Below are 21,643 nucleotides of genomic sequence, written 5' to 3'. Positions count from 1 at the left end.
AATGATAATTCTGCATTTTTCTCAGTATGAACTACACCATATTTAAAAAAAAGTTCTTGTAAGTAAAAACAGTGTTAGAATTTTTAAGGGGGAAGAGAAAAATTGCATCCAATTTATTTGAATACAAACTATTCATTATCTATGTAAGGATTTTCTTTTCTTTTTATGCTGGGGATAAAACCCTTCAAGGTCTCCTACAGGATAGGCAAGTGCAATATCACTGGGCTACATTCCCTACCCAAGTTTTTTTTTTTTAAGTCATGCAAAACAGGAGTACAGAATACTGTAAAAGGTTCAGACTGTTTTGCGGTTCAGAACTGCAAAAAAAAAAAAAAAAAAGCAGACTTTTATCGGTGGAGTTGGGAGGGGTTTGGAGATCAGGGGATCAGGAACCCCGTCTCTCCGGAGGCGTGGGCTGGCAAAAGCCAGGAGACTGATCTCCGCGGAACCTCTGTGAGGGCCGCTGCGTTTTCCAGGGGGAAGGCTCGGTGAGGGACACGTATCCGCCGCCACCACACGCCGCCTCGGGCCGTGGTGCGGCAATGAAGTTTCGTGCTAAGATCGTGGACGCTGCCTGCCTGAATCAGTTCACGCGTGAGCTGGGAGGGCTGAGGGGAGCCGGGGAGGACCGGAAGTAGGCAGAAACCTCGCCCGCAGCCCTGCGGGAGGATGGGGTGGGGCCGGGAGTGCAGGTCGTTGGCGGTACAGTGGAAGAAGGCAGGTTATGGGACTTATTTCTGAACCTTGATTCTGATCACATGATCCTTTTTTGTGCAACTGCTTCAGTCGACATCTGGCATAGACATCCCTTCGCGTTCAGGCCTCTTTCGTCTTTCCACCCGGACTGTGGCCAACGTTGCTTTGAACTATGTGCTACAGAACCCAACGGTCCATAAGTTTGTGTTGAATATATGAATGAATGAATGGCTCTTACGTGCCATTAGCCTCCGAACCTTAGTTTCCTTATTGAACATGAATGGTGTGTGCTGCATGCCTCGCCGGGTTGTTGGAAGACCCGCATGAGTGAGCGGTATTGAAGTATTCTCCAGCAATGATCCCAACATAAACGGTTATTTTACCACCTGGAAGTTGCACTTTGATGAACTAAAAGTTCTGCAAGATCAGATGACCTCTGAGGTACATGATGTGTGTCTTAGTAACTCCTTACTTTACTCCCTGTTACAGGAGTCAGTAATATGATAGCCAAGCTTGCCAAAACCTGCACCCTCCGCATCAACCCTGATAAGCTGAACTTCATACTTAATGACAAACTGGCCAGTGGAGGAGTGAGCATGTGGTGTGAGCTGGAACAGGTAAACAGAAGTTCCCAAGAGGCCTTAGACTTCACCCAGTGCCACTGGAAAGCCCTCAAATACCCGTTTTCTTCCCTTAGGAGAACTTTTTCAGCGAATTTCAAATGGAGGGTGTCTCGGCAGAAAACAATGAGATTTATTTAGAACTAACATCGGAAAACTTATCTCGAGCTTTGAAAACTGCCCAGAATGCCAGAACTTTAAAAATCAAGCTGACTAATAAACACTTTCCCTGCCTCACAGTCTCTGTAGAGCTGGTGAGTAGGAAGAACAGGGTTTCAGAAGCTTTCCACAAGGGTCTTGGCCTCCAAAGAATATAAGTAGTTAAAAGCCCAGGCTTTTTAACAGTTTTATTGAAAGTTAATTGGTTTGTTTTAAAATTAAAGATCTGATGCATGCCTATTTTTTTTTTTTTCTAGCTTACAGTAAGTTCTTCCTCTTTGTTAACATGTTCTGATAACAGTATTCAACTACTGTGCTGCTTTTTCCAAACAGTGAAACTTCCAGCATCTCTGTTTCTTTTAATGGTATTTACCTTATCCAGAAATCATAATTTCTATCCATTTTCACCTTTGGTGTGCCTTCCTCCCCCATCACCACCTCATCTGTTGTAATATCTTTCAATAACCAGTCATTCTTCAGTAAACATCTGTCTCACATATTGCTGCCAGATGAGTTTAGTACATAGTTCTTAGACATACCCAGGATAACTTAACATGATGTTCAAAGCATTTGACATATAGCCCAAGCTGTTTTGGAGTCAGGTCCCAAATTACTACCCTTTGAGTGGTTCCCTGGATGTGTCTTATTCATTTCCAACTCACAGAATGGTGACATTGGGCCTCCTACTTGGAGCCTCTCTCCTTTCAAACCTTCTTTCTTTAGCACTCAGCAACAGTGTTGCCTCTTCCCCAGCACCTCTGTTCTTACAGCTCTCATCATTTTTTTATGTGCTTGGTACATCTGTGAGTATTAACAGTTTCAAATCTTCAATGAAAGAGGATTTCTTTTAACTTTTTCTCAGCTTTTTGCAGTTAGGCAGATCTTAGAGCTAATAGGGGCATTCCATGTCACAATGTAAGTCTGGAGTTTCTTCAGCCTAAGGGAAAGCAAGGTAATAACATACAATACTTTTCTATTTCATAGTGCAAGATTCTTTGATCTGAGTGTCACAAAAGTCCCTAAAAATACATAAGCATAGTTTATTCTTTTACCAATGTAGAAACTGCAGCATGCTGAGCATCCTATGCTCAAAGAATGGTTTATAGTTTGCTTCTGCATAGCAAGCTTGCTTCTTTCTGTCTCACAACTTTTATGTATTCTGTTTCCTGCCTGAAACTCTGTCTTCTCATCCTTATCTTCCCATAGTCATTTTCCTCTAGTTTCTGTGTCATCTGAAACATCACCTCCTCAGAGAGGCCTACCTAGGCCTCCCAGTCTAGGAACCTCCCTCAAGCTTAGCCTGGTCACTGCTCTGTTTTCTTCAGAGCTTCAGTGAGTATCTCATACAATTTTGTTTGTTTTCTTATCAGTCTGTTCATTCCACTGGAGCCATTAGGGAGCCTGTTTGTTCACCACATTTGTCAGCTACTCATGGAGCGCAGAGCAGAACTGATAATGCTATCAATATTGATTGATTGGATTTTAAGTGAAGGAACTGAGAACATTCCACTTAGATTTGATATTTTCAATTTTTGTACTCAGTTCTTTGGTTTTGTTTTTAATATTGACAATATATATTTTAAATTCTTTTCTTGGTAGTTATCTGTGTCAAACAGTAGTCGCATTGTGACGCATGACATCCCCATAAAGGTTATTCCTAGAAAATTGTGGAAGGATTTACAAGAACCTGCAGTCCCAGATTCTGATGTGAGTAGTCCTGTTGTTTATCACATATGAAAGTGGGGTTTGAATTATCTTAATCTTAATTATCTTGCAGCATATTTTATTTGAAGGTTGAGTAGTGCCTGAAATGAAAGTGGTATTCATTTTTTTCTCTTTTCTTTTTTAATTAATTTTTTAATTTTTTCTAATTTATACATGACAGTAGAATACATTTGTACATTTTGATAGATCTCACATAAATGGAGTTTATTCTCATTTTTCTGAGGGTTTGGCTTATTTCACTTAGCATGAGGTATTCATTTTTAAGGGAAAAAAATCAGAATGTCTTTTGTGATTTATATAAGCCATCTTAAATCACTGTTGCATATAATAGAAATGCCATCCTCTACATATAGGAGGTAGAATATCTTGCTCAATAGCAACCTGTAAACAAAACAAAACTGAAGTAATACTTTGGAAGATAATTTGTATTTATTAGAACTCTTGGCCTTAGGCACCAATTTGAGTTTCACAGGACTTGATGTCCAGATGTGTTTTAAAAAAGCCAGAAGGAGAGAGATTTGCATAACCTGGAACTTGATAGGAACCCTGGAGCTACTGAAAATAAAGAGGATGCCAAAGAGTCCTTTGCCTTTTGCTCATAATTACAAACATATACTGGAAATTATATACTGGATAAAATAGGTACTTGACTTTTCACTAGGAGACATCTACACAAACTAGGAAAAAGCCATCCTTTTGTAAAGCACTGTTACTGAGAGTCTCAGGTGAGATGCAGTGACTGCTGCGCTGTATTTTTGCACAAAGTGCAGAAAAGGCCCCAGAGACCTGGCTGTATACATCCCTCAGGGGAAGACCTTCTGCTGAGTGCTTGAGTTTTATTCCCTTGGGTTTATATACAGGCATCTCAGCTGCTGCAGCACTCTGGTCCTTGAACCAAAGGAATGCCCACAAGGGTGTAGTCGCTGAGGTAACTAGAGGCAGGCATTTGGTTGTTTAATTTTGCTCAAATATCTGAATTAATGAAATTATACAGTTGTTTTCCTTTGGTATTTTAAAAAAGAAACTTTATTCAGAAAATTAAAACATAGGAATTCAGAGTTCTCAAGCATGCATGCAATCCAAAATTAGTTATTGAGCAACTTTTTCGTTTTCAAGTGTAGTACATTTTTTTACTTATGATTGCTCTTACTGGTTTTGTAGGTGAGTATTTATTTGCCAGTCTTGAAGACTATGAGGAGTGTTGTGGAAAAAATGAAAAACATCAGCAGTCATCTTGTAAGTTATAACTTTTTTTTCCCTATAATGTTAGCCTTTGGAAGGATAACTCGGGCATCTCCTTTGGAAGGATAGCTCATCATGGACCTGAGTATGGTGCTCCTGTGCCACTGTGAGGCACATAAGGCAGTGAGCACCTCCTCACCAAAGCCCTAGTGGGGCGTCGCCTGGTGCTGACAGCAAGCAGTTTTACAGTTGCCTTTAGAAATCTTTTCTAGTGCTTTTCAACTTTCATTGGGAAAGGCTTTTTATTTGCTCCTAATTCCTCATGTCTGTATGTATAGCTTATTATGTTTAACAGTTCTGCCTCTCTTTTTCCTTATATTTTGGACAGCAATTATCTGCTAATATGTATATGTTTTTAAAATGAATCACTGATTCGGTTGACAGTGAATGTGAAATGTACTGTATGCCAAATGTCTTTTGGTGAGCCATAAAGATTCCCCACACTTCAGCAATTTTTAATTCCAAAAGATCTCACACCAACCCAGTGGACACTTATTTTCTGTTTATTTTGTGAAAATCTCCTTCTCCCACAGTCAAAGTGCTACAGTATGTGGCAGTGATGAAGAATTGTGTAGCAGATTATCCTCCTACACAGCTGGGCTTCTCTTCACCCCCCACCCCCCAAAAAGAGACACATTTATGTCCCTTTGTCTTTTAAAAGCCACAGTTCACCTGATGAACTTAAACCTTACATCTCTATGGGACCAGGTCCTCCCTGCAGGTCCACATTGGGCTTTACCACCCTCCACAGTTCCTCTCTTCTTCATAGGCTGTGTTTCTTAGCCATTTCACAGTCTGTTTCTTATGTCTGTTATCTTCTGGGAAGCACTTTACCATTCTCACTTTTACCCTGGACTCTTCCCCATAGACTGGCAGGAAGCCCCTCCTTCACTGAACTACTTTCTTCGCTGTACACCATAAATCTGCCAGTGTCTCAGAACTCCTCAACTGCCATCTTCTGGAAGGGGAGACCCTGTAATTCTGCATCACAGGACCCAGGGTACCATTGTTCCTCGGTGTGTAGTAATCAGTATTGTATGGATCCAGTGTGAAATTTAGCTTAGAATTTTAAAAAGAGAAAAAAAAAATTTGAAGCCTAGAAAATGTTTAAGGACCATTTTATGTCTTTGAGTTCTGCTCACTTAAAAACACTGGTGATGATAGGCTTGCCCAGCTGAAAGCTTTCTCATGTAATTTAATCTTCATAGATCCCATTTGAGGCTAAAATCTGCTTCCTATGAAGCAATGTACTATGCTGACAGTGGTGTCCACCATGGTGCTGATCCAGTTGTCAGGCTGGCTTCCTCTAGGGTCCCTTGGGACTTCCAGGGAGTTTCAGAGAGTCCCAGGGGAGAAGACCTGGCAATTAATTGAAGCATACATTTGTTTGTTCTTTCTGTTCCATGGAAATGAGTCAGCAAAGTAGAGAGGTAGAAGGTGGCTTAGATAAAATCAGAGGTGTTTTGTTTTCCCTTTTCAGGAGTGTTTAAAAATGAATATGTACAATTTTTTTAGAGTGGCTGTTATAATGTAAAATTGCTAAGTAGAAGGTTACCAAGTTAGATTAGCTGAGTGCTTATTGAGATCTACCTGGATAACCAGAATTCTGTATCTGAAAATAACAGGTGGTAGAATTAAGGAAAATGAAAGGGGCTCAACACACTAAAATTGTCCACCCTCCCCTCAGAGTTGCTTGATTCCTACCTCCTTCATTAAGCAAGAAGGCTGATAAGATTGGGTTGTATACGTGAGTCATGCAGAAAAAGGAGCAAGTACCACCAGGAGTACATATCATGTTTTAATACATTGCTTCTAAGCCACCTGTGCATGAGAATCCCTGAGATCTCATAAGGATCAGGTTTGAATTTGGGAGGACGAGGCTGAGCCAAGACTCTGCTCTTCTGACCAGCTCTTCTGGCAGCATGGTGCTCATGCTGCCCGTCTTTGAATCACTCCCAGCAGCAACGTTTAGTGATGTGTGCCATGCTGTAGGTCATTTGAAATGACCTATAGCTTTGCAGGATCAGCTTAATGATTAAAATAAGAGAACATGACTTAAGGGTAGGAAGCACAGAGATATGTGGTGGAAGAGGAGTGGCATTGTGAACCCTAGTGCTGAGTATTACTGCCCTAAATGGGGCAATAGTAGAGCTATCAATGTTTTTGTCACTTATAATAAATTGAGCGAGAATAATTTGTGGTAGGTGTCCAGTGCATTACATTGGTATTCAGTGAATGGTAGGTAACAATTATTAAGGAAATCACTGAAAGAAATCCTGTCCTGTCTTAAGAAATTGAGTATTCTGATGCACATAGTAGTTCAGATAAACTGAATCATAAAAATCAGTGATTGATGTTCAGAGAACTGGCTGCTTGTTAGTTCCTTCAAGAGAGTTAATTGAATGCCACTATGTGCCAGACACAGGGTAGGATCAGAAGCAAGTTGGAATCTAATGTTCCATTATTCATATTTTAGGAATCTTAAGAAAGAATAAGAGCCTAAATGTTATTTAGAACCATTGCAAGTTGCTTTTTTTGACCTAGAATTTGTATCTAAAACCACTCTCCTTCAAAAGCAATGGGAATTTACAGATCTTGGGTGTATGATTATTTGAAACAAATAGGTATATGTCATGTGCTAGCTTTATAGAGCCCCACTGAATGGTCCAGAACATTCACAAGGATAGTTTTATATATTTTATTTTAGTAAAATATTGTTCCAGATAATAGGACAGTGGGTTAAGAAATATAACAGTGTATTTCTGTGTTAATGAAAGAAAAAGACTTATAATGAATGCTTTTTATTCAAAGGTAAATTTAGGAGATTATACAAAAAGTGAGCTTAAGGGGGACGTCTTCTGATGTCAAAAGCTCAGAAATAAGAGGGTTGTGAATATAGCTTAGTTAGTAGAATGCTTGCCTCCAATGCACAAGGCCCTGGGTTCAATCCCCAGCACCACCAAAAAAAAAAAAAAGCTCAGAAATAAGAATCCCCTCAAGTTCATAAAAACTTTTGTTTCTTGAATATGGATGATTTAGAGTTTGGCAGTTTTAAGGCATAAGAATGAGGAATACTAAGTGACATTCCCTAAACGTGGGTGCTCTAGCAGCGTTGTGCAGAAGGGCACTCTTCTACTCCTCCAAAAGGTCTCTCTGCTCTTCTCCCAGCAGCGTTTTCAGGGATGGGTGGTTCCTACCAAATCAGAGGCCTGTACTCACCTTTCTTGTTTAGCTGGCACAGTTGTACTACTGGTTGGCAGAATGCTGACAACAGACTGTACATAAGCTTTAACAACAGGCAGATACCAATACCCAAAAAAGAAATTGAGTCCCTCTGGGCGTGGTGGTGCACATCTGAAATTCCAGTGCCTAAGGGAGACTGAGCAGGAGTTTGAGGTCAGCCTCAGCAATTTAGCAAGACCCTTAGCAACTTAGTGAGACCCCTGTCTCAAAGTAAAAGGGTCTCTGGGTGTACCTCAGTGGTAAAGCACCCCGGGGTTCAATCCCTAGTACTAAAAAAAAGAAGAAGAAATACAGTGTCCCATGAGCAGATTAGCAAAGTCTCAAAGTACAATGTATTTCGCTTGTTAAAAGAACCAGTAAAGGGAGGAACTTGTAATGAAAGGAATCCCCCTGACATTTGGGGCCAGTCCCAGAGTGGGAAGAGCAGGAGTCGAGCTGGGCATGGTGGCTTATGCCTGTAATCCCAGTGACTCAGAAGGCTGAAACAGGAGAATTGCAAGTTCAAAGCCAACCACAGCAATTTAGCAAGGTCCTGAGCAACTTGGTTAAGTCCCTGTCTCAAAATAAAATAAAAAGGGCTGGGAATGTGGCTCTATGGTTAAGCACCCCTGGGTATAATCCCTGGTACCAAAAAAAAAAAAAAAAGGGCAGGAGTTGAAGACTCCTGAGCAGGAGAGAGGACTGAGTTGGAGAAGTGAGGGAAAGACAGAGGCCTCAGTCCTCTCCCCAGCTGTGCTGTGGGAACAAAAACTAGGCACGAGCAACACTGACTTACTCAGTTCTGTTTATATTACAGCAGTAGCATACCTTTCTGAATCTGGAAATCTCATTTTCCAACATCTAAAGTATTTTTAGAATAAATCATTCTCATAAAACTCAAATGGCTTTATGGTCATACTAAATGTGTAGTTATTCCAGATAGTTTGGTCCATTTATAGAAATAAGGCACTAATTTCTATGTTCCCTTCACATTCTCCCCACTCCTGTTTTTTAATAGTTGTGTTTAGGTTCACATTGTCATGGTGTACATTATTTCACATTATTTTGGTCCCTTATTGTTAACTTTGGCTCTGTAGATAAAAAGATTAGTCATATCTGTCATATCTGTCTTTATGTTGTAACTGCAGTAACTTTTTGTTATCTGAAGCTTATTCTCTAGCACCTCATTCCAGAAGGACTGACGGATTTCATTAGCATGTTCATGTCACCTTGGCTAGATGTAAATTTGTTAACTCACTGTACTTCATTGCCTTTGGTATATAATGCTACCGTCAAAGAGGCTGATGCCATTCTGATTTTGTTTCATTTTTAAATAGGTTGGATTATTAATTTGAGGTGAGGGGGGAATGAGTAACTCAGAGTTTTTGTTTTGTTTTGGGTGTGAGTGTGGTTTGTTTTGTTTCTATTTTCTTCGAACCCCATTGTCTTAACAACCCATGGTCCACTTCACCAGGTGTGGGGAGTATACCTTCTGTGTGTCAGCATGTCTTCCTTCATATTAGGAACATTTTGAACTATGACTGTTAGCATTTCTTCTTACCCAGTACTGTGGTTTTCTTCTTCTGGGACTCATTGGACTTGGGTCTTCTTCATTTCCACATCTGTTTTCTTTCAGATATTTTTTTATCCCTTTATTTCTGTTTGGTAATTTTTTTATTTTGTCATTTCATTTCAGCTTTACTTCCTATGTTCTTTGATTCAGTGCTTATTTGTTGTTGTCTTTCTTCAAGTTTAGTTTACAGGTGTGTGCCACCATGCCTGGCTATTTTGGAAATTATCCTTATATTCCTAACCATTTTCTGAACTCTGCCAGCTCTGGTGGTTTTTTTTTTTTTTTTTTTTGGTCATTGTTTTTGTTTGTTTTTATGAATTTGTTGTCTGGTCTTCTCATTTCTAATCTTCCCTAATTCTGATTTAGTGCTGTTCTTTCTTTGCTTCTATTGTTTCTTTATTCAAGTTCATTTTCAAATAACAGATTATAGCCTGCATTTGCTTGTGTAGTATCTTCAGGTCTTTCATGTGCTATTTTGGGCATTATTATTTCTGTTTTTTTTTTCTCAGAATAGATACAGGATTCAGTCATAGTCCTTTACTGATTATTTGTTGTTGTTGTTGTTGTTCTTTTAAGAAGTTTCATTGTAGATGTGCGAGTGAACCAAGATAGTTTTCTAACTTCACAGCTTCTTTATTCTTTGTAACCATAAAATATTAAGGCATACAGACTGTCCTGGAACCATCTCCTTAGGACTTTCTGAGAGTTGTCCCTCTTTGTCTTCCCCTTCATATAACTTTCCTTCACTTTACTTCCAAGAGTGTATCTCCTGTTACTTGGGCTTTTACTTTTCTCCGTTCCTTTTCAGTATAGGGCTTCCTGTCCTGGAAGGGAGCCCTCTGCCCAGGCATCCATAGCCAGGTCCCCTCGCCATTGTTTCCAGCAAGGCCCCTCCCACTTCCCTGTTTTCACATCTCCCTGCTGAGTTTTCCACTAGGGGAACCTCTCCTTTGGTGTGTTAGGGGAATATCTGAGTTCTGGGCTCATCTCCTCTCTGTCCTCGATACCACCCACTGTGATCTCAGTGCCCTCTGAGGCATTCTGAGGTTTTGTGGAGTTGCCTTGTCACCTGGCTTTGTGGAAGCTAATATCCTTGGGGTTCTTTTCTTTTGCCCTCCTTTTCTTTTTAATACAATTTTGTACAATATTCGATTTGCAGGTTATTGAAGCAAACCTAAATGGAGAATTGAACTTGAAGATAGAAACTGAGTTAGTATGTGTTACAACTCATTTTAAAGATCTTGGAAATCCTCCATTAGGTAAGTTTTCTTGTGGATTATATTTTACTATAGATAAATTAATTGTTTCAGATAATATACACTTTGAGGTCTCTCAGTGTAGAGAAGTTGAAATTCAGTTGACTTTATTTCATGCTTGGGGAGCCCAAGCATTTCCTGCCATTTGTTGGAGCAGTTAACCATTAGGGTAAGGACCTGAATGCCAGGCAGCTGAGGGAACTGCACAGGGGCTCCTTCCACTTCTCTTGAACTCAGGTCACACTAAATGACCTCCAAAGTCCTTTCTAGCCTGTCAGTCCCATTCTGCTCTGTGAGATTTCAGTTTCCCTCCTGGAATAGTCAGAAAGGCAGGTACATTTCTTATTTTCTCCTTCTTTAGTCACTCCAATACTTACAAAATTAGATTAGCAGATATAAAATGTGATGTAGATACACTTAATCAACTAATGAAGAATTATGGAGTTGATTCAACAGGCAGTGAAGGAAGGAAATTGATCAGCACACTGAGCAATGAGCCCAGAGGGGCTGGCGTCATGTGCTCAAGCAGCGAAACAGTCAAACAACCAGAAAAAAAGTATCTGCAACCAATGTCAAATTATTTCCTCATATACATTTATTTCCAAACAAGTAAAATATGCACATTCACCTTTGAATTAAGATTTATTACTACATTTGCTTACCTATGCACACAAATGTTAGCATAGCACTGCAAAAGGATTTTTACTTTGTAGTGGAGGGTATACTATTCCAGCAGAGTAAAATCAATGTGATTAAAGTTTGACAGTGTTGCATGGAATGACTTTTTTTGGCATCATTTATTTTATTTATTTTTTAATTTTTGGCACCAGGGATCAAACCTGGGGCACTTAACCACTGAGCCACATTCCCACCTCTTTTATTTTGATTTTTTATTTTGAGATAGGGTCTTACTAAGTTGCTGAGACTGGCTTTGGACTTGTGATCCTCCTGCTTCAACCTCCTGCGACACTGGGATTACAGGTTTATGCCACCATGCCTGGCTATTTTGTTTATTTTAATAAACACAAAGCAGGGCTTACTTTTGATACTTTCCCAGAAATTACAAGAATATTGTTTGTTTCATTCTACTTTAGAATAAGAGGACTTGCATTAGCTACCTACATTCAGCTTTTAAATACATAGTGAGGAGTTGGCTATTGTGGTGCATACCTGTAGTCCCAGCTATTCAGAAGGCTGAGGCAGGAGGATCTCCAAGTTCAAGGCCAGCCTGGGCAACTTAGCAAGGCCCTTTCTCAAACTAAAGTGATTTTTTTTAAAAGAGGGAACTGGAGAAGTGGCTCAGTGGTAGAAGGCTCATGCAGGAGATTCTGGGTTCAATCTCTAGTACCAAAATAAAGAGTGAGAATCAAATATAGTTTTCTTTCACCTAAAGGGGAGGTTGACCCACATTTCAAGTCCTTTTTAAATGAAGATTCCTCTGGAAATTATCACAGTATTTTAAATAATTAGGACCTAATAAATACTTGTGTCATGAGTGACAACATTTACAAGTTGTAATATTTCTTCTGGATACTAAAATCAGTTGCAAGGTGAATCATTTATTTAATTAAGCATGTATTGTATATTTCTGGGTTCTGTTATGTCCAAAGATGTTATACTTAAAAACATTTTGTCATTTTAGCTTCTGAAAATACTTCTCAGGGCAGAAACCCAGAAGAGATGGCTGAAGTGCACATAGATATCAGGAAGCTCCTCCAGTTTCTTGCTGGACAGCAAGTGAATCCTACAAAGGCCTTGTGCAGTGAGTTTGCTTCTTTTTTTTTTTTTTGTATCTTAGACAGTTTAGTCACCTCTGGTCTAACAGATTGCATGCAATCTTATAAATGCAAAATGAGCCCACGTATGCAGATTCAGGCATTCTAGGATAATCACGTTCTTAAAATTTGCCTGAATTTAGAAGCACGTAGAGAAAAAAACACTTTGGAAGCCAGTAGCCACACTGGGTTGGCATGTGGGCTGCCTTTTATGGCCACCATGCAGCAGGTCATTCCTGCAAAGACACTGTCAGGAGGACAGCACAGAGATCACCTCTGTTCACCAGGTTCCTCAGATTTTACACATTCAGAATCCCCCACATGGCTGTGCTTAGATCTGAAATTTCATTCACAGTGTTTTGCTTCCTTTCTTTGTCTACCTTTCCAGTGCTCACCACCAGAATCTCCTTGTCAGATGCTGGTTATTACTGGTTATCTCTGAATTCTGACTTAGTCCTGACTCTGAGCTCACACACCTGCCCTGGCTCCCCTTATCTGCTGTCTGCATGTAGGCAAGACATTCTTGTCAAGAGCTTCTCAGGGTACTTTCTTCCTCCTTGCAGCAATGTAAAAGAAACTGGCCTGGATATGAAGCCCCTCCTTTTGTGGAATAGTTCCCAGGCTGACCATGCAGACACTAGTGGACAAAGCTGAGGAGAATGGCCCAGAACAGTACCCTAGAACCTTTGGATCTTTAGTACACTGTAGAGAAGAAACAAAATTCTAGGTGGCTCTGTCAAAGAGACCCAAAGAGAAAGTCCCAAGAATAGAGAGAAGAGACTCCCGAGAGGGGCAGTAAAGTCAGGTACTCGGAGAAGGTGAATGGAGTGTGTGGCACAGCTTGCCCAGTGTAAGGGGAATGCTTGTGTCTTCTCCACATTGTGTCACTCACTGGTGGGCAGCAGCTTTTCCATGGAAGGATATGATTGATTCCATGTGGTTTACCGGGAAGCCTGCCTTCTGAGTTTCCACCCAAGACTTGGGAAGCTGTGTTCTTCTCTCATTCCTTCCCCTGGGGTTGTGTTGGTTGCCTGTGCTGTGACCTCTGCAGGGACCCTCTGAGAAGACATAGACCTTTCATAGAAGGTTCCCAGGATGGAGAAGCTGCTTTCATGGGGGGCATGTGTGTGCTGTGATGGGTCTTTAAAATAGTGGCTTTTCTCTCCCCAGATATTGTGAATAACAGGATTGTTCATTTTGATTTGCTTCATGAAGATGTCTCCCTACAGTACTTCATCCCAGCATTGTCCTAGCACCACACCACCGGACTGGAGAGCCCCGAGGCCTTTCTCCTGATGGGAGAGGCAGTGGGGTGATGTGTTCTAAGTCACTGATCTGTCCTCACAACACCACAAATCTCTACACTGTGCTTATTTCTCCCTCTAAAATAATTTAACTAAAAATGAAATCAGTGCAACACAGTTGGATAAACAATTATATTATTCATGTCTGTTTTGTTTTTTATTTTTGTACTTGCTTTTAAGACATTTGAGAAAAAGAACTAAAATTTATCCAGACTTTATTTATTTTGTGGTACTGGGGATGGACCCTGGCATTCTACCACTGAGCTACACCTGGCCCTTTCCAGGCTTTAAGTAGCAGTTTCTCGTTGAAGTTATAAAAATCCTCATGCACATGGAATCGATGTCATAGAATTCACAAGAGTGTTGCCTGCAGAGCTTGGAGCTTCCCCCAGGCACAGCCTCCAGGTCAGCATACTGTTGGCCACTCTCACATTTCAGCATGCTCCCCTCTCCCTGCTCCTATCCCTAAGAGCCCAGTGACCAAAAAGAGGGTCCCTCTGTTCCCCCACAGCAGCTGTGGTTATTCAGTGCTCCTTGAGGTGTCACAGCTACAGTTTGTGGACTGTCTGTCCAACTTGTGGAGGACTTGAGCCCACTTGCCTCTTAGCTCCTGGAGAGCTGGCCCAGCCAAGGCAGTTCTTAGCTGCAAGCTTGTCCCTTGCTGCTGCTGCTCTCACTTCCTCCCTGGGACCAGTTTTGCTTTTAAGTTGTTTTGTAGTGCTGGGAATTGAACCAAGGGGCTTGCATATGCTACGCTGAGCCTCATCCCCAGCCCTTTAGTTTATAATTCTGTATAGTTGTTTCTTCTATGGTACATCAAGATCTGTCATTTTGGGAAGAATACATTTGCATTTAGAGTAGGAAAAAATGAAATATCTAAGTTAGCTTTTGTGTTAAATGATGAGACCTTCTTTCTGTTTATATACAAAGCTTGTGCAGTTGTGATGGATGTGCTTCCTCATTCTCCCTGAAGCACATTCCATCATATTTGCTATTTTAATTAAATCTCATGTGTCCTGTGGAAGTGGACATAATACATAGTATTTTAATGTCACTTTTCAAAATCAAGACCTATGTTTGTTTTGTATATGATGAAGAAATGGAAAGTCAGCAAAAATGAAAACCTCTTTTGGCTTTATTATTTGATAAAACCAATGTGTTTGAATGACTTTTCAGGTTTTTAACAGGATAACATTTTAAAATCAGAGAAATTTTAATTTTGAAAGGCTGTCTCCCTTCTTGGCTTGTAATAAAATTCATTCCCACTGTAGTCATAAAACCTAAAAATCATGATGCAAAATAGAATGATATCTGAAAATTATTTTATAAAACTTAGGTTTCTGTTAAAATGTGTTATTGAGTTAGCAGTTGTGTGTTTACTTTCAGTGTATCTGAACTCTGTGCTTTTATGGGCAGTTCAGGATGTCCTCTTCTTGGAGTGTGGCTAAAGAAGCTATCACTGGCAGTGAGGAGGCTGCAGTCTCTCTGGTTACTGTCACAACTTGCTGTGCTTTGTTCAGCAAGTCTCGTACTTCTTTGCATCTCACAGGCCTATAAGGTGAGAAAGGGAACTAATAGAAAACCACAAACCTAGGAAGTGTGCAGGGCTGCTTTATGGAACAGTGTGCAAAGATAAGATTGTGTAAGGTCAAGAAATCACAATTTAGTCCATTTAGAGAAACAGATACTTTCTGGATTTTGGAGACACACTTTACTGGCTGTGTGTGTGTAAGAATTTAAGTTTGAGGAGCACTCTCCTAAATGTCAGAGCCAATTAGGCATCTTCTTGCCTTGCCTGCCTGGGTTCAGAGCTTAAGGTACCTATGGTAGCCACATCTTTTGTTGTGGTGGTGGTCCTGGGCATTGATCTCAGGGACAACTTTACCAGCTACATCTCCAGTGGTTCTTATTTTTTATTTTGAGACAAAGGCTTGCTACGTTGCTGGGGTCTCCCTAAGTTACTGAGGCTGGCCTTAGACTTTTGACCCTCCTGCCTTAGCCTCCTGAGTTGATGGAATTACAGGTGTGCGCCACCACATGTCACTAATGGTCACATCTTGAACTGAGTTCATTCTGAATAGGTCAGGGATTCATAAGAATCCCTAATCCAGGTACTCAGGCTCACATCCGAGTGGCCTTGCCATCCTCCTGCAGTGTTTTCTTGGTCTAGCAGGTAACCACTTACCATCAGGTCTTAGACCAAGTTTGCTGGGTAATACTTCCCTAGCACAAAGGACCCAGCTCTTGGCCTGAAAAGTGGCATCAGCATTAATTCTGGAGCTGGAATTTTGATTCCATCTTCAGTGAAAATGCTTAATGATGGTCATATTCTTGTTGTACGTTGCCAAATGGATAGAGCATCCATCTTTTTGAGGAGAGATACAATTCTGTACATTTTTATTTTTAAAACTTTATTGAAAGTCACTTATACAATTCATCCATTAAAGCATTCAATCTGGTGGGTTTTAGTTTGTTCACAGGACTTGTGCAGACACCACCACAATCAATTTTAGAATCTTTTCATTACCCAAAAAGGAAAACTCCAAACCACTCAATCATTCTCATTCCCCACCCTCATTATACTTTCCTTGCAGGCAACCAGTTGTCTACTTTTCTGCCTCTGTACATTTGCCTTTTCTGGACATCTTTTTAAAGCTCCTCCTTTCTAACTGTAGTTATATATACTTTGATCAGTATCTCCACATTCCTCCCTTCACCATAGCCACCTGACCTCTGGTAACCAAGGGCCACTTTTTTAGATTCCACATGTGAATCACATGAACAAGATCATACAGTGTTTGTCTTTCTATGCCTGATTTATTTCACTTGACATAATTTCTCCAGGTTCATTCATTCATATTGCTGCAAATAATTATAAAAGGTTATTTTAAATTGAACTTTGGTTACTAAAAAATTCTTTTTAAAAAGTCTAACTTTTCTCACCCTCACATTATTATTATTATTATTATTATTATTATTATTATTTATTATTATTATGTGTGATACTGAGGACCTGCTGAGTTACAACCCCAACCCTTTTTAAAAAATTTTATTTTGAGGCAAGTTCCCCCTAGATAGTCCAGGCTGGCCTCAAGCTTGTGATCTTCTTGCCTCAGCCTCAGGATTACAGGTGTGCCCTGCTGCTCCTGGCACATTTTGAATTCTTGATGTCACAATTTACAACTTTAATATGACATGACCTTTAACCAATTGTTATAATTAGTAGGGAATTCAACTGCCATCTCCCGCTTACTTTTTCTACAGGAGATATCATCAATTCAGGGAAATTTGCTGCAGGAAGCACTCTTGCCTTGATGGGGAAGAGCCTCACAGAGAACTTACTCTTACCACATGATTGCAGTTTTTCGCATATCTGTGGTTCAAGGGGCAACATAGCTTCTTTCTGGAGTTCTGGAATACTCACTGTGGTAATCTTGCCACTGAATAGTTGCTGGAAACTGTAGAACTCCACCATTTTGCTGACATTACTCTTCAATTCTGAACTTTGTATGGATTCCAATAGAGAAAATCTGAAAGAAGCTCAAATTTTTTGAGCTGCTTCTAAGTACAATCATTGAACTAAGACAAAATCATTTTTTTATAACTGGCAATACCCGGAGATTATCAGATAAATCAATTAACCCCACTTGGACATTGCTGATGGTAGTGAATTGGTATCACTTGGTGGAGACCAGTTTGGTGTTATGTATGAAGAGCCTTAAAAAATGTGTTATCTCTTTGACAATACTTCTTTCTATAAGAATTTACATAAAGATTATAATCAAAGATGTTCTAGTACTGTTATATGGAAAACAAAATGTCTTAAATATAAGTCAGTGGGTAATTGGTTATGTGATCCATGGTTTGACACATTTCATACTCTGAAAATGATGTTACAGAAAAAAAGTATACTGAGATGACAAAGTTTTTATGACTTGATAGTCAAATTTAAAAAGCATGTTAGGGCTGGGAATGTAGCTCAGTGATTTAGTGCTTGCCTAGCATGTGTGAGATCTTAGATTCAATCCCCAGTACTGAAACAAAAAAAGCAGGTTAGGGGTTAATATAAACCCAGTGTGTTAGAAAAAAACTGGGCGGATATGTATAAACGAACATCCAAACTTGGCTATTTCTGGGTGATTCTTATTTCAATCTTTGTATACTTAAGTATTTTCTAACAATTTTATAACCAACTTTGTGACAAAATTACTTTTATTGGACTGAATAATATTTATTTGAATATGTGAATATTGTTATTTGAATATTTATTATTTGTACATATTTAGCTGGAAATTCCAGTTTCCTGAACTTCAGCATATCTTTGTTCTCATGAGTAGAAAATTAAAACTTTTATATTTCATGTTGAAATTATACCAGGTTTAGAATACTGGAGCTTGAACCAATAAAATGGCAGTACATTGAAGAATGGTCTCTTTTTATGTAATGTGAATATGTTAGCTTTCTGTCACTGTGACAAAATACCTGAGATAATAAGAGAAAATGTGTATTTTGGCTCACAGTTTTGTGAGTTTCAGTCTACAGTTTCTTGACCTGTTGCCTTTATGCCTGTGGCAAGACAATAGTTATAGTCTGAAGCATTCTGAAAAAGACCAGCTGAGTCAGAGGGCTTAAAAAATCCTTGGATGATAACAGCAAGATAACCCCAGGGATAGCATGAGGAAATAAAGCTGTCTACCTGGAGTCTAGGTAATATATACTCATAGCACTCCCCAGCTGAGCCAGTCTGATAATCACATGCAGCATGCATAGCTCTGAAAGACGCTGAATCCCACGTGTAAATACCTAGCAATAGATCCTGCTTCTTCCCAGCCTCCTGATATTGGGCAAGTCAATTATCTTAGAGAGATGGCTTCTCTAACAGTGATTAGTAATGTTAGCCACCTGTGAATTGGGAAGAATATGATAGCAGCATTTGTAAGCCTTACAAGGAAAGAAAAAGAAATACAAAGTAAGCCAGTGGATCCATGCTGCTGCCTAATGGCTGCTGGTGCACAGCAGCCCACAGGGCAGACCTGGTGGCTTTCACTGTTTCTCTGAAGGTCTCAGGGGCTTGGTCAGCACTGCCCAGAACACTGACATCACCCAGTGACCTTAGCCTAGAGTTATTTTAAAATTTAGGCTTTTAAAGTCTACGTGTAAACACCATAATCACTTTTTACCAAATAAGTTCCCATTTGAAATCTCTATGTGATCAACTTCCTTAAAAAATCCTACTTAGGTCACCTGGGTGAGGTACCTCCCCTTAAGGGTCTTGAGCTTCTGCCTGGTGTTTTTGACTTCATTCATTTCTTTGACTGTTTGCAAATAAACCCTGCAGGAGGAGGCAGAAGGTATAGGGAAGGAGACCTCATAAGAGGGCAAGGCCTGGCAAGTGTGCAGCTTCTGGTTAACACTTCACTGTTCACATATAGGTTTCCCAAAACAGCTTCGACAATTGGGGCTTCATCATTTTCTGGAGTATGCAGTCTTATCAAATCAAGAATATAATGCTAAATGTGGCCCGCCTCGTCTCCCTCCATACCACGTGTGTTCAGGCTGGAGCGCAGGTGTTCGCTGCTGTGGATTGGGTCCGTGATTGTTGGATCTGGAGTGCGGAGGTTCCCGGCGGCCTCCTGGACGACACCATGGTGGGCCTCTTCCCACTTTCCTGAGCCCTGTCGCCTAAAGTTCCAAAGGGAAAAAGTACAGTACGGGGCGGGGGGGGGGGAGTCATCCATCCATATAGTAGAAAAGCAGCACAGATTACGAGAGAGGCTTACAAACAGGAAAAAAAATAAATAAATAAATTAAAAAGTTGGAAGAATGAAAAAGGCTTTACGTCTCAATCTTATTGGTGAAAAACGAGTGGTTTCAGAATCATCTGGATCCAAAAAAATTGGGGTATTCAAAGAAAGATGCTTGTAAATTAGTTGAAAAGTGTTTAGGTAGATTTAGCAGTGAGCTGGAGCAGATCGAGTTACATAACAGCATCAAAGACAGACAGGGAAGGCGGCACTTTTCCCGGGAAGCAGTTGTCAAGCAGATGATGGAGATGGAGCGTGAGCGACAGCAGTATGAAGGATATGGCCTTGAGATCCCAGGCATTTTAAATGCAAACAATCTGAAAACTTTTAGGGAATGGGATTTTGAAATTGCCAAACTTTAAAATAAGAAAACTCTGTGCTAAAGATGCAGTTCCTAAGAAGGGCAAGAGGAAAACTATTTTAACTATAGACAAAAATTTAGAAGAATTGGAACTAAAAGGTGAATCAAATGACTCAGATGAAGAAATGACTCCAGTAGCTTGATTGTCTTTACTTGAGTTGAAAATAATTTGAGAGCTTCAAGTCACACTCATTAATTATGGTAAATAATTATCTAGACATAAGAATTTGCTATTTACTTCATTTTCCTCTATAATGAGGGTCCCATTTGTAGTTTTAAAAAATGGTGTTATGATTTTTATTTAAAAATGAAGGTTGCTTTTCATTTACATTGAGTTGCTAAAATAGATATAAGTTGTATTAGTCTGTTTCAGTTACTATAATAAAATACCCAAGGCTAGGTAGTTTCCTTATTAAGAAAAGCTCATGGTTTTGGAGGGTGAAAGTCCAAAGGAACAGCCCTGGCAAGGGCCTCTGGCTATGTCACTTCATAGTGAATGACATCACAATCCATGCAGGGGGGTGGTGAGACAGGACATCAGAGAATAGGGAGGCTAGTGATGACCTCTCACTAGGCCCACTTGTTAAAGGTACCACCTCCTCTTAACATTGCCACACTAGGCACCAAGCTGCCTGTACATGAGCTCTTCTGGGACAAATACCAGAAGTGATCTTTTAAAGACATTTAATCTGAACTTCATGCAAAGGAAAAGTAATATGTGTGAGGACAAAATGTGTTTTCAATTTTTTCCATATGTGGAAATTATGTAGGAAAAATTCGCCTAATCTCCCAAATGGGGTGAATGGACAATAACCTGTTTTCTAAGAGGTTCCTGTGGACATTTCTTAAATTGTGATAATAATGAACTTGTATTAAACTGATTTCTCTCTTAAACATTAAACCTAATTTATTTCCTTATAAAATGGGGGAAGAATTTGGTTGTGAATTCATATTCATCAATAGATTATGCATTATCATTTATTTTTTCCTGAGCCAGAGGTAAAGGTTAGAAACAGAAGTAATTGGACCTGTGGTTATGTTGATCCCCACACTTATATGTTATCTTTTGACAGAATAAATAATTTAGACTTGCTCCTTATGATTATATATATTTTTTCTACTTTCTCATTGTGAAAAGTGATGTTTCTAAAAGGTTAAATTGACATACAACAATATTTCAAGTGTCATGAAAAACATTGATGTATTAGAATTTTGTTACAGAAAGTAAGCACGAGTATCCTTTAATGTGTTTTTTAAAGGATATGATTTAAATATATTTATTTTCAAGAAAAAGAAAACATTAATGTATGAGTAACTTAATATTAACTGTTTTGTTAGTAGTTTATATGAAGTGCTATAACTTTTTTACTTTTGAAAATTAAAAATAAAATTTAATTTTAAAATGTCAAAAAAAAAAAAAAGAATACAATGCTAAATGTAACTCTTGGATGTTTATTTGTCCTTAAAGACAAAAGGGGGTCTCCCTCTCTATTAAAGAAGCCTAAAATAACCAGGAGAAACAGTGACCATTTCACCCCAACTCTGAGGGGGAAGCTTAAAGGAGCCATGCCCAACCAGGGGAACTTACCCTGCGTCTGCTTTGCATATTCTCACATTCTGTGCATGATCTAGTAGCATAGGTTTCTCAAGAAAAACTCATTCAGAATTTATGATGTGGCAGACCAAATAACGCCTGTTCATTTGGAGTGGAAAAACCACTCCAGACAAAAAGATAAGGGAAGCAAGGCTGGCAGGTGGGGTTGTAAGTCAAGAGGATAAAGAGAGTTGTACACAAATCCAATTAAAAATATGTGCTTCTGAACCTAATAAATTCCCCCAGAGAACATGTGTGGTGTGGTGTGCTTTTTTTTTTTTTAAGTTAATGTATTGGATAACATAGGTAGTT

General features: G+C 39.5%; 1 protein-coding gene and 1 pseudogene across 7 annotated transcripts; both read left to right on the top strand.

Annotated features, from left to right (window-relative positions):
- The first annotated feature begins 441 nt into the window (after positions 1 to 441).
- On the top strand, positions 442 to 19,232 carry HUS1 (HUS1 checkpoint clamp component). Of its 6 annotated transcripts, none has more exons than XR_013765511.1 (10): positions 444 to 594; positions 787 to 888; positions 1,186 to 1,313; positions 1,394 to 1,570; positions 3,075 to 3,182; positions 4,362 to 4,436; positions 10,397 to 10,496; positions 12,136 to 12,255; positions 13,439 to 15,130; positions 16,837 to 19,232. XR_013765511.1 is itself a non-coding variant. In XM_079149917.1 (9 exons), the coding sequence occupies exons 1-9, from the start codon at positions 543 to 545 to the stop codon at positions 13,519 to 13,521; spliced, it is 945 nt and encodes a 314-aa protein (XP_079006043.1). In that variant the 5' UTR covers positions 444 to 542; the 3' UTR covers positions 13,522 to 16,581. The 6 variants fall into 6 exon arrangements, 3 of the variants coding, with proteins under 3 accessions (XP_079006045.1, XP_079006043.1, XP_079006044.1); XR_013765512.1 differs by having other exon boundaries at positions 13,439 to 13,977; positions 16,837 to 19,228; XR_013765513.1 differs by lacking the exon at positions 16,837 to 19,232 and having other exon boundaries at positions 13,439 to 13,977; positions 14,989 to 16,581.
- On the top strand, positions 19,080 to 20,274 carry LOC306667672 (translation machinery-associated protein 16-like; annotated as a pseudogene). The gene is made up of 2 exons: positions 19,080 to 19,220; positions 19,269 to 20,274. The product of its transcript is annotated as a translation machinery-associated protein 16-like (transcript).
- The last annotated feature ends 1,369 nt before the right edge of the window (positions 20,275 to 21,643 follow it).

This window comes from Sciurus vulgaris (assembly GCF_902686455.1).
Source record: "Sciurus vulgaris genome assembly, chromosome: 8".
NCBI classification, from domain to species: domain Eukaryota; kingdom Metazoa; phylum Chordata; class Mammalia; order Rodentia; family Sciuridae; genus Sciurus; species Sciurus vulgaris.
This window is presented reverse-complemented; position numbering and strand designations above follow the sequence as displayed.

What these genes read in the sequence shown, in the direction of transcription:
- HUS1 (XM_079149917.1), top strand. Translation starts at nt 543, where the DNA reads ATGAAGTTTCGTGCTAAGATCGTGGACGCTGCCTGCCTGAATCAGTTC. An exon ending in CTGCCTGAATCAGTTCACGC is followed by an intron (nt 595 to 786) that starts GTGAGCTGGGAG and finishes CAACTGCTTCAG; the next exon opens with TCGACATCTGGCATAGACAT. An exon ending in CTGCAGTCCCAGATTCTGAT is followed by an intron (nt 3,183 to 4,361) that starts GTGAGTAGTCCT and finishes CTGGTTTTGTAG; the next exon opens with GTGAGTATTTATTTGCCAGT.